The sequence below is a fragment of the Pongo abelii genome, chromosome 2 (assembly GCF_028885655.2).
Source record: "Pongo abelii isolate AG06213 chromosome 2, NHGRI_mPonAbe1-v2.0_pri, whole genome shotgun sequence".
Lineage (NCBI taxonomy): Eukaryota > Metazoa > Chordata > Mammalia > Primates > Hominidae > Pongo > Pongo abelii.
Window position 1 is genome coordinate 163,938,542 of NC_085928.1, and position 12,191 is coordinate 163,950,732.

Consider the following 12,191-nt stretch of genomic DNA (forward strand, 5'->3'; position numbering starts at 1 on the left):
CGCAATAGCAAGATAGTCCTGTGTTTCCTGTAATTACGGCCCTTCAGCCTGACACAAGGTGACCTCTTGTATGTGCTGCCTAGTCTGCCGGAGTTATCTAAGCAATCTGTCGACCTTTAAGGTCTCAGCTGTCTCTGTAGGGTAATTGTCTGATTTCGAGATTCTGGGGGTTGGGAACTTCATGAACTCCCTTAGCAGCCAGTTTTGAAAAGTTTGGGGTTAGCCATAATCTTTTATCTTCGTTTTTTGGACCTTCAGGAAAATAGTATATAAATGATAAGCAACCTTCTTATAAAAGCTCTTTATAAAGCTTAAAATAAATATGAAATCGTTTCTTAGCCTTCTCATTTCCTCTCTAATATCCTCAATTTCCTTTAGCTATTTTTAATCATTATTTCCTGAAAAGGGTGATGTTTGATTGCATCACATTTCTGCATTATGTTTTGTGTGTCCAAGAACTTTTGCTTATTTTATGGATGTAGTCTTTTAAATCAGATTTTTGGCAGTAAACATTTCTGGTAACTTAAAAAAAAAAAGCTTTCAAGGGTAAGGATTGTTCTGTAGTTTTGAGAGTTTTCCAGTTGGCTTGTACAAGACTGAATAAAGAAAATAAAAAAGCAGTATGTAATTTTTTGGATACAGCCTTTTCTATGATATTATAATGATTATGATGGATTATTTTGGAAGAACCTCATTTTCACAGCCAGAAAGTAGTATGATGCTTTCAGGTACAAACTTCCGTGAAGAAAGCTACCATGATCTTAAGAACAGGTGTTCTCAAGAATATGGCTAAATAGATAATTTGTAGACAAAAAAATAAGCATGTAGTTTTTTTTTCTCTTGAAAGAAACCTTTTTACTTCATAAAGTAAATGTAGACTTTTATATTTGTCTCGTTAACCTACAATTATGTTTTTCTGTATGTTTAGATTCTGATTTGAGATATTTAAAATAACTAGTTGATTCTGACAGATTTTATTACTAGGCTTTTCAATTTTAAGTAACTCCTTACTTTCTTTTTCAGTTGAGAGTTAATAGAAGGGCCGTAATTTTTTACTGATCCAATAACATTTTCTCATTGAGTTTTAGTTTCATATTGGGGAGTTAATAGTTTTTTATAGTGGAAGATATATTGTTCTTTTTCATTTTTTCTTGAAGAATGCACTGTACTTCTGTATTTATAGTTCAGTTTTATATGCCTATAAAACAATGATGCATACTGTGATAAGTATCATTTGTTTGAATGTACGTTTTAGATTTTACTTTCAGTAAACTTAAAAGGATTTCAATTTAGCTTTAGTCACTGGGTTTTTCTCCTTTTGTAGCCTTTTCCTTTAGTCTCCTCCTCCCGGTGGTTGGTAAAAAGAGGTGAATTGACAGCCTATGTTGAAGACACTGTGCTTTTCTCAAGAAGGACATCCAAACAGCAAGTCTACTTCTTTCTCTTTAACGATGTGCTCATTATCACCAAGAAGAAGAGGTAAGTCTTTATCTGGTGTTGCTGACTAGACATTCCAGTTTTAAAGTTCTATCATTCAGATGCCTGTTAGTGTGATCATCCTTTAAAAGCTAGAGATATTGGAAATATAGTTTCTACATACTGAATCATGATTGCATCTATGGTTAATTTTATTTAAATTGCTTATGTAGTTTCAGACTTGAATCATTATCTGCATCATAATTCTTGCCAACCTCTGTTGAGCCACTGTTCTAAGCATTTTACACATTTATATCATTCAATTCTTATGATATCCCTGAGAAGGTAGCACTGTTTTTATTCTCATTCAGTGTTTTTCAGACTCCTTCTACCATAAAATTTTTGTGTAAAACAGAAAAAAGTTGGTCCAGTTGAGAATAGGTTGGGGAGCAACTCTAGTGCTCCTTGTAACTTAATTTAAAATGCACTGCTTTTAATGATTCTTAGTCTAAAACATTCACCTGTGACTGGGAATGTGTTAGCCATACTCCCTTCTGAAGGGAATGAAGTAAATCATTTGATTGGAAGAGTGTTTGTTCAGGCTTCTAGTTGTGTGTTTGTGTCCAGCTCTGGTGAGATGTCCATGAAGAATATTGTAGAAACCTTTTCTTTCCAGTATTTCTTCTGTCAGACTGTTCCTGTTACACACACACACACACACACACACACACACACACACACACACACACACACACACACACACACACACACACACACACACACACACACACACACACACACACACACACACACACACACACACACACACACACTTCAGCTCTACCTTTCTCTAGGGAACATACTTTATTAAATGCACCCAACACACATAAGGTCCTATGTAAATATTCTGTCTTTTCTAGAATATGAACTTAGAGTAAAAACGTAAATCCGTGGGCTGTTATTTCCACATATGAGGGAAATGATGGTGGCCTGAATTGATGGCACATGGTGGGAGCAGGGGTGGTCCTGGGGTGCAATTTAGGCAAGATGAAGAGAATTATAGAAACAGATCTTTATGAAAATACAAAGTAAGTGTCCAAATGTATCAGAAATATTTAATTAAATGCTAGTTCTGAGTTGCTGACTTTATAGCTTGAAAATTCAAACTAAATTAAAACAGATTGAGTTTTTCTTTTTGCTCCTTTTAATCAGACCATGTTATGAATTATTTCAGCTGAGTGGTTGTCTAGCTGAAATGAAATGTTAGTATGGTCTTCCCTGAGAAGCCATAATGTGACAATGACACATACATTAAAATGCTGATCATTATTTTTCATACTTAGGAAAATTCTATTTCCATATCTCCAAGGAGAAATTACTTCTCTTACCTGGAGTAGTCTAAATAGTTCTAGTAGCTAAGTAAAAAAATTTTTTTTTTTTTTTTCTGAGATAGAGTCTTGCTCTGTCCCACAGGCTGGAGTGCAGTGGCGTGATCTCAGCTCACTGCAAGCTCCGCCTCCCGGGTTCACGCCATTCTCCTGCCTCAGCCTCTCGAGTAGCTGGGACTACAGGCGCACGCTGCCATGCCCGGCTAATTTTTTGTATTTTTGGTGAAGATGGGGTTTCACCATGTCAGCCAGGATGGTCTCAATCTCCTGACCTTGTGATCTGCCTGCCTCAGCTTCCTAAAGTGCTAGGATTACAGGCGTGAGCCACCGCGCCCAGCCGTAAATTTTATAAAGAAAGATGGGAGAAGAATTATAATTTTTATGTTTTTGTGTTTTGTTGGTTTCCTATGAGATAGCATTTTTCCTTGGCTTTCTCCAGAATGTTTTGTTTTTAGGGGAGAGTAATTATATATGTCTCTTCAAATGCCAGAACTCTTGACTTTTAACATCTTCCAGCTGTTGAAATATTTGTTCTGTCTCAGTGGACCAAGAGCTTTAACTAAACTTTTGATTTAAATGGTAAAATGTACACTGACAGTACCAAGCCAATTTTAAATATAAATGTAATTTCAATTATGTTGACTTTGGTGACTTAATGAAAATATTAAAGGTATTTAAACCAGTACAGTGCAACTTTGTTCTTGAATTTGCACAGACCTACTCAATAAATATAGACTATTGAAAGTCAGAATTAAGGTATGTGCTCTTCTACTTAGTAGCGTACTTTGCCCTTCACAGATAGTGTTGCTCTCCTAGCTATCCCACATTTATTTGCTCAGGTAAATTTGAACTTGCATTATTAATAAAGAGCAATGCCATCGGGAGTCTCTGAGAAATTTTTTTTTTTTTTTTTTTTTTTTGAGACGGGAGTTTTGCTGTTGTTGCCCAGGCTGGAGTGCAATGGCGTGATCTCTGGCTCACCACAACCTCCACCTCCCAGGTTCAAGTGATTGTCCTGCCTTAGCCTCCTGAGTAGCTGGGATTACAGGGATGTACCACCACGCCTGGCTAATTTTGTGTTTTTAGTGGAGACGGGGTTTCTCCATGTTGGTCAGGCTGGTCTAGAACTCTGACCTTAGATGATCCGCCTGTCTCAGCCCCCTAAAGTGCTGGGATTAGAGGTGTGAGCCACTGCACCTGGCCGTTTTTTTTTCTTTTTCTTTTTTTTTTTTTAAGAGCAAGATACACAGCTCCAGTGGAGCGGACAACCTGAGTACCTAACTTGGCTTTTACCAAAACTAGAATTTTTTTTGCCTTACCAATTAGTTCATTATATTTCTAGGGTGTTCTTAGGTAATAGTATTGGAGACCTAATTGTTTATGACCTGAATATGTGGTGAGGTGACATGCAGACCACAGAAGCTTGATAAACAGACTTGGTTAAAAATGTACACTATGCCTGACCGTATTTACATGATAGCTTCAAGGAGGCGACTGCAAATGCTTTGCATGCCAGAGGCAACAGTAAAGGAGATACAACAACCCTGAACAAGGCAATAATTTAGGCTTGGCCACAAGTTACAGATAAAGGAAAATCACCTGTGCCAGCGCTTGAGGACTGATCTAGCCACTCACTGCCTAATTCTAATTCCAGATTTCAGTCAAGGAACTTAGCCGCTGGGCTTCCAGTGGTTTTCCTCTTCAGGGAGGTTTTTCAGCTACTGAGAAAAGCTGCTCGGGAGGACAGTTACACTTCCTCCTCCGATCCAGACTGGCAGAAGGTTTATACTGGGCACATTCCATAGATTGCTGAGGGTGTGTGGACCCCCTCCACTTCGCAGTGCATGTATCACTGCTAGTGCTTGTAAAGCTGGCTTGATGAGTGGCCATGACGCTGTCTTTGTGACAGGAATTTTCACTTTTTTAGAACATTAAAAGCAAGCTTATTTTAATTATTAATTTTTTTTTTTAGAGACGGGACCTTGTCATGTTGCCCAGGCTGCAGGTCAGTGGCTATTCACAGGCATGATCATAGCACACTGCAGCCTCACACTCCTGGGCTCAAGCAGCCCTTCCACCTCAGCCTCCTGAGTAGCTGGGGCTGTGGGCACGTGCCTTTCTCTTTACAAGAAAGTTTAAAGTTTCCATTAGCTCTAGCTGCTAGTGAGTCACTCTATTAATAGCCTGGTTCTACCAAATTTCAAAAGGATACATGATTGATTACTCTGGATGAGGGATGAGGACATGAACACTTTGGTATTTGAAGCTTTGACTAGAAGTTATCTGGGTACTGCAAGAGCAGACTTCTCAATCTTGGCACGATTGAGATTTTGGGGCCTGATGTTTCTTTGTTGTAGAGGACTGTCCTGTGCAGTGTAGGATGTTTTAGCAGCATTCCTCGTCTCTATCCACTGTTCACTAGTAGCAGCCCCCTTGCACCCTAGTTGCGACAACCAAAAATGTCTCTGGACGTTTTTGCCTAATGTCCCCATGGGGCAAATCCCTGCTAGTTGACAACCACTATACTAGCATGGTAGTAAACTAAACTAGCTTTGCCTTTGGAGTAGTGAAGGTGTGTAAATCTATCAGACTGACACAGCAAGAATAGTAATATTGTACTATAAAAGTAATTTATTGTCAAGTTATACTCATAGATTAACAGATAACATTGTAATATACAATATGTGCCTACTGATAATTTATTATAATAAAGACTAATTACAGACTATACCTTCATGTATAACCTATGGTCTAAATACTGTTGTTCCTAGTTTTGAAATACAAAACTGAATCCCAGACCTGACTAGGTTCAAGCTTCTAAAAGATTTATTTTGTAAGATATAGTCCCTTCTATCTGGCTTAGGTCTTCTCTACCAATTTCACCGGAAGCTGAAAGCAAAATTTTCCTTCCTGTACTTGTTTCCTCACTGTGTTAGTTTCTTACAGCTGCTGTATCAAAGTGCCACAAACAAAGCGAGTGGCTTAAAACAGTCAGAATTTATTGTCTCACAGTTCTGGAGGCCAGGATTATTTCCATTTCACAGATGAAGATGCTGAGGAAAAGAGAGATAAAATATCTTTTTCAAGGTCTTTCAGCAGAGCCAGGATTCTAATCTGAGTCTTTGTTTCCAGAGGCTCAATTTCTTTATGTTCATTACTTCTCATTTTATTTTTCTAGAATATTTTACTTTTCCCCTCATCCTATAAAGTTATTGGGGGGAAAAAGCATAGAAACTTACACCTTTTTTGTTTGTTTGGAGAAACATCTTTTCCAAAGTAAGCTTTTGTTGAGTATATAGTTTTACTGGTTGTAGAAAACTAGAACCAGTACCAAATCATATTTGTGAGTTTTCCTCTGCCATTAGCTAATCTAGCATCAGAATCTGGGGAAGAGTTTCCCTTTGATAACATTTCCTTCCTGCAGACATTTAAGACAAGAGATTTCTACTTCCTGATTTCTGGTTCCATAAATACTGTGTATATTGACATAGCTTGAGCCCTGGTTACAACTTTCTAGGTTTTATAAAAAGGTTTTCAAAATTTTTAATTTTTTTTCAGGTTTTATAAAATTTTCTGTAATAGCAAACTACTAGGTCATTATCATAAGGTCAAGGACCTAAGTTCAAATTTGGATTTTCCCAAATAGTTTGAACACCCAGTGGCTCAAAGCGGTGCAGGCTCCCTTGAAAGGTTCATGGCCTGGTTTGGTTCCATTTTTTGCTTTTTCCATGAGAATGCTCTTTCATGTTATAGAAAGCTGGAAATCACCTGACACCTGTCTTCATCTGCAGAATAAACTCGTTCCTAGGAAAGTTAAGAGTATCTTGGCTAAAGGAAGGGCAGTAAAAATGACTGCAAGCTCCCTTATTCCTGGAACACATGAAGCTTGGTTATTTCTGACCATTTTGGAATTGAGTTCTAAATTCAAGATGGCAAGATGGGGTGGAAAAGAAATGGGAGCCGTTTCCTTTTTGCTCCTTTTTTTCTTCCGCTGTCATATGCACCCTTGATTCCTCTGATGTTATGAGGTATTGTTTCCTCTGCATCTGTAAGGAGAGTTGGCATTGCTGTTAAATGTTGAAAGCTGCCATCACTGAGAAGCACAATATCGATGCCTGGGGTCAGAAAACTGAGCTCAAATCCTGGGCAAATTACTTCTCGTCCCTCAGAGCCTCAGTGTTCTATCTGTAATATGGGGATAATAACATCATCTTCATCATGGAGTTTCTGTGAGAATTAAATGAGATAATGCACATAAAGCTCTTACTACAGTGAATATGAATAGTCCTGCTAAGTAACTGATACACGCTATCATTAAGATTATTTTTGGTATTGTGTTTCTCTCTCTAAAGATTTTGCCATAAATCAAATTATTGCCCTTCTGCTTCTAGAATATTTTATTGTTTTTAAAAAATGATTTTAAACCTTTACGTAATTGCTACATAGCTGAAGGTACGGCACGCTTTAGGACCAGACCTGAATTTATGGCCTCCAGAACACGAGCAGTTTAGGAATAAATGCCTTTAACTCTATGCCTTTCCCTCCTCATGAAACCCATGTCAGGCGGCAAGTGAGTGAGGAAAAACTGTTGGTCAATTTTTATTCTTTTATAAATTGGTGTAAATCATGTGTACACGTTGTAGTAGCAGTTTTTTTTTTTTTTTGCACTATTCCTAAATGATTAGGAGACACTATAACATTGTTGCTGAAAAATGTGAAATAAATAGTATATTTTTCCTTTTTATTGACGTAGTCAGTAGTGTGGTACTACTGAATTGGAGTGTGGGGTTGCTGTATAATTTGGATAACCTTGTTACCCACTTAAGAAGCTGTGCCTGCTCTTCAGGGCTTGCTTAAGTTCAGCTTATCCCAGGGAGAGAGCTTCAGAAAGGTGGTGACAGCCTCTCGGAACTGTCCATCTCCTCTTTTTCAAGGACTATGGGTTCAGAGCATCCCATGAGCAGCCACAGAAGTGCTGGGCTATGGCATCTGGTGACCCTTGGTGACAGGGATGGGGCTTCCTGGCCCTTTTCTGGGTCACTGGCCATCTTTTTTGGTGGCAGTGAATCACAACAGATGCTTATCATACTGATGAATGGGGATCCTCATCTCCACTATTTGTTGTATTATTAACAATGAAATAGGATGTATGTGGCATGTTTGTTAGACTTCAGAATTATCTTGAGGAACTGAGCAAGTAAGCCTATTTGAAATCAGTTTCTGGATAAATATTGTGCCTTGTTTTGCAGGTCTGAGCACTTGCCAAATTGTGGATCTCTTGACATGGGTATTTAGCTCTAATTATGCTTGGTCCACTTGCGCATTTGCAAAACATATAATTATCAGGCTTTTAACAAAATGTCAGGCAATTTAAATGGATGGCATTCTGTTAGGAAAATTTAAAAAATAGCTGACATTTACTGTAAGTCAGGCATGCTTGTAAGTGCCTTACACACAATTAGGTAATAAATGTATTATCTCATTTAATCCTCTCAACAATCCAGTCAAGTTGGTATTGTTATTCCCACTTTACAGATGAGAAAACTGAAGCACAGAGAGGATCAGTAATTTGCTTTGGTTCACAAAGCCAGTGAGTGAGTGGGTTTCTTTCTTTCTTTCTTTTTTTTTTTTTTTTGAGACGGAGTTGCCCAGGCTGGAATGCAGTGGCATGATCTCGGCTCACTGCAACCTCCACCTCCTGGGTTCAAGCGATTCTCCTGCCTCAGCCTCCCGAGTAGCTGGGACTACAGGTGCTTGCCACCACGCCCGGCTAATTTTTTTTTTCTATTTTTAGTAAAGACGGGGTTTTACCATGTTAGCCAGGATGGTCTGGATCTCCTGACCTCATGATCCACCTGCCTTGGCCTCCCAAAGTGCTGGGATTACAGGTGTGAGCCACCGCGCCCAGCCTAGAATTGGGTTTCTTACCAGACATTCCAAATCATGGCTCTACTCTTACCTGCTGTGCCGTACTTCATTCCTTTAAAATTGTATATTATTCCACTAAAAACATGTTAGTAGTATAATTCTAAAACCAAGCTTTGAAATGGAAATCAACCTCAGTCAAGTGAAAAAAAAAATTTTAACTCCTTGACTTAAAGTAAATTTCAGCATAAATTCAATGTCCTTCATCCCAGCAAAGTTTGACTAGAGTGTTTCTATTCCATTTAAGCACACGATCAAGTGTGACAGTTTAGGAATCATGTTTTTTAGAAGGAGAAGGGAAATAAGTTGAAATCTACAGAACACTTTTTCTTATACATATATTGGAGGAAAGTAGGAAGAATTTCCTTTGATCTCATAAACCCCATTAACTCCTGTATATCAGTGCTACTGGGGGGAATGTCAGAGCCATTAAATTCCTCAGAGAGATTAAATGCACAATAGTCTAGAAGAGGATCTTGGAGAGTGTCCCCAAAGAAGAATGACTTAGAAATGTCACAAAAGGCATTAGAAGATAGAGTGTCAGGATTCACAGTTGCTCAGTGTCACTAGATTCTGTATACATGCAAAGAGAAATAATGGTGAAATCCAGGTGTTTAATTTGGTGGGGTGATGGGCCATGGTGGCCTTCGGAAGCCATTTCACTGGCCTGTAAGCACAAGGGTCTGAAAAAACGCAGGCAGCTGCTAACTCAGGAAACGTTTGTTGTGGCACCAGCACATTCTAGTAAATATTTTTTTCGGGACAGAAAAGCTGTGTGAATGTTCTAAAGCCTATGTATGGAAAGGAAACTACTGAATAGGTAAAAAATAAATGTCACTGTCTTGAGAATATATGCCAAAAATCATATGAATATCAATGTTGTGATAAATCTCAATAGCATCTTTTCTTTTAAATTAAACCTTTTTACAAAACAAAGAACTGGAAGTGCTGCTTGGGTTTCCATCTGTCTGATTTGGGCCATAAAAGAGAGTTCTAAAACAATGTAAGCGGGTACGTGAGAGTTATACCTACAGCTGGGGCTGAGAGACTTGGGTTGTGGGAAAGCTGGCTTGTGCAGTCTAACTCTTTCCCTTGCCTCCCCATCACCATCATTCCTTTCACTATCCTGGGTGCATCTTGGTAAGCTAGCCTATTTTCCATTCCTGTTCCTCCGTATTAAGTATCTAAAATGCTTGCTGATAAGGGTTAAGATGAGAACTCGCCCTAAGGTATGTACATATTTAACAGCAGCTCTCTGACCACAAGGCAGGCCCTTAAAGGTCTGTATCCAGCAGAAAGACCTGTCTTGTCACTCACTTTTTCTTCACAACTTTTATGTACCCAGAGCTTGGGTCCAAGGAAATATCATGGTTTAAGGAGTGAGATTGGGATCCACATTTTAAAAAAATATTTGATATGTTTCCCCAAATGTCCCAATATTATTTATTGATTAACCCATTAATTTTTTTAGAGATTTGAAATGTCACCTCTATAGCCCCAGACGTGTCTGTCAACTCGTGAACCCACTATTCTGCTTCACAATTCATCAGTCAACTCATGCCCTTGTCCCAGTCTTTGAATTTCTGCAGCTTTACAGTATGTTTTTTTTTTATTTTTCTATTTTTATTTTTATGTTTTTTGAAGCGGAGTCTCACTTTGTCGTCCAGGCTGGAGTGCAGTGGAGCTTTTTCGGCTCACTGCAAGCTCCGCCTCTCAGGTTCACGCCATTCTGCCTCAGCCTCAGGAGTAGCTGGGACTACAGGCGCTCACCACCGCGCCCGGCTAATTTTTTGTATTTTTAGAGACGGGGTTTTACCGTGTTAGCCAGGATGGTCTCGATCTCCTGACCTCGTGATCCGCCCGCCTTGGCCTCCCTACGGTATGTTTTAATACATCATAAGGCTAGTTTATTCTTTTTTTTCCCCACAATCTTTCTGGCTATTTCTGCATGTTTATTTTTTTCCGTGTTTTACAATCAACTCAACTATTTCTACTCCCTGCCTTCTCTCAAAAAACCCTTGCTTGTGTTTTGGCTGGGTTGTGTTTAAATTATGTATTAATTTAGGAAGAACTGGTATCTTGATAATATCAAGCTTTTCTATCCATTAATCTGGGCCTTCTTCTAAAGTTGTTTAAGGTGATCTACATATAGAAGAAACCTGTTAAGTTTAATCCATATTATGGGTTTTGTGGGTTTTGTCATAAAGTGGGTTTTGTCATAAATAAAGTGACATCTTCATTTTATCTTCTAACTGGGTGTTATTCGTATATACAAAAGCCATTTTTTTAACACCTAATTGCTTTACTGAATTCAGTCTCACTTGGTAGTATATTTTCAGTCAGTGATGTCATCTGCAAAGAGTTAGTTGTTAGAGGGCAGAAAAGACATTCCACTATCAGGTAGTCACTTCGGTTGCATCCTTAAGCAGCCACAGACACCTAGAGTGATGATAGCCGTCATATCTATGTATTTTTGATTAAATTCTTGGTTTTTACTTTTACTTGTAAAATGGTTCAACCTTGCAGAAAATTATCAAACATGAACATACCTATCATCCATACTTAACAGACACTTTTTGCCGTATTAGTGTCAGATCCCTCCTTTTTAAAACAAAAAAATATATATAAAACACTTCAGATTACCCAAAGTCCTTCCACCCTCAGCCCTTCTTCCTCCTCTTTCCCAGAGTACCTACTCTGCTGAAGTTGGCATCTCTTATTCCTGTGCTAACTACTGCAGATACATATATGTAGCTTTGGTATTTTTAAAATATATGCAAGTTGTATGCAAATTTTTAAATGTCTTCCTGATTTCAAAGTAATAAATGTATGCTCAGAATGAAAATTCTAACCTTTATAGAAATTATGAGACAGAAACTTAAAGGGCTTCATAATAATCTCCTTAAGAAAGCCACTGTTGACAATAAGGTGTGTCATTTTTCTGCCTTTGATGTTATGTTGCGTATGGTAGAACCAAACACTGACCTGCTTAACAAAGAATGCCTTTCAGAGAAAAAAAAAACAATTAGAATATGTGTTTACCGTCATATCCTGTTCTCTACTAGTAGTTCTTTATTTTGTTAAAAACAAGAAAAGAAAGAAATCTCAACAAAGGTTACTAGGACCTTAAGTGGATTTCAACAGAGGAACCCATCACTGTTTACACTTCAAGCAACAGACTTATATAGATGTGATTCGGTTGAAGCACCTGATAGGAGCTGCTGCTTGCACAAAGCAGACGCCTTGATGAGCAGCTGGTAAACTTGGAGCACATATAAGACAATCAAAGGAAGTCTCCATATAAACTTCTCCATGCAAGGAAAGATGGTTTTTCCATTTGCCCTTTTCTGAGCACTTTAACTTCCTCATTACATGTTCCAAATTGTTTCAGAGACTATGTAAACCATATGTTTGTTAAACGATAGAGACAAACATGGGGAAGTCTGATTAGCATCAGCTTCC

At 38.3% G+C, this 12,191-nt stretch overlaps 1 protein-coding gene across 1 annotated transcript in view; it reads left to right on the forward strand.

The window, feature by feature from the left end:
- Positions 1-12,191, forward strand: part of ARHGEF26 (Rho guanine nucleotide exchange factor 26) — a 143,334-nt gene that overhangs the window by 110,273 nt on the left and 20,870 nt on the right. The window contains exon 11 of the mRNA XM_024245205.3: positions 1,325-1,479. Coding sequence (XP_024100973.2) covers positions 1,325-1,479 — 155 coding nt within the window. The remainder of the gene's footprint in view (positions 1-1,324; positions 1,480-12,191) is intronic.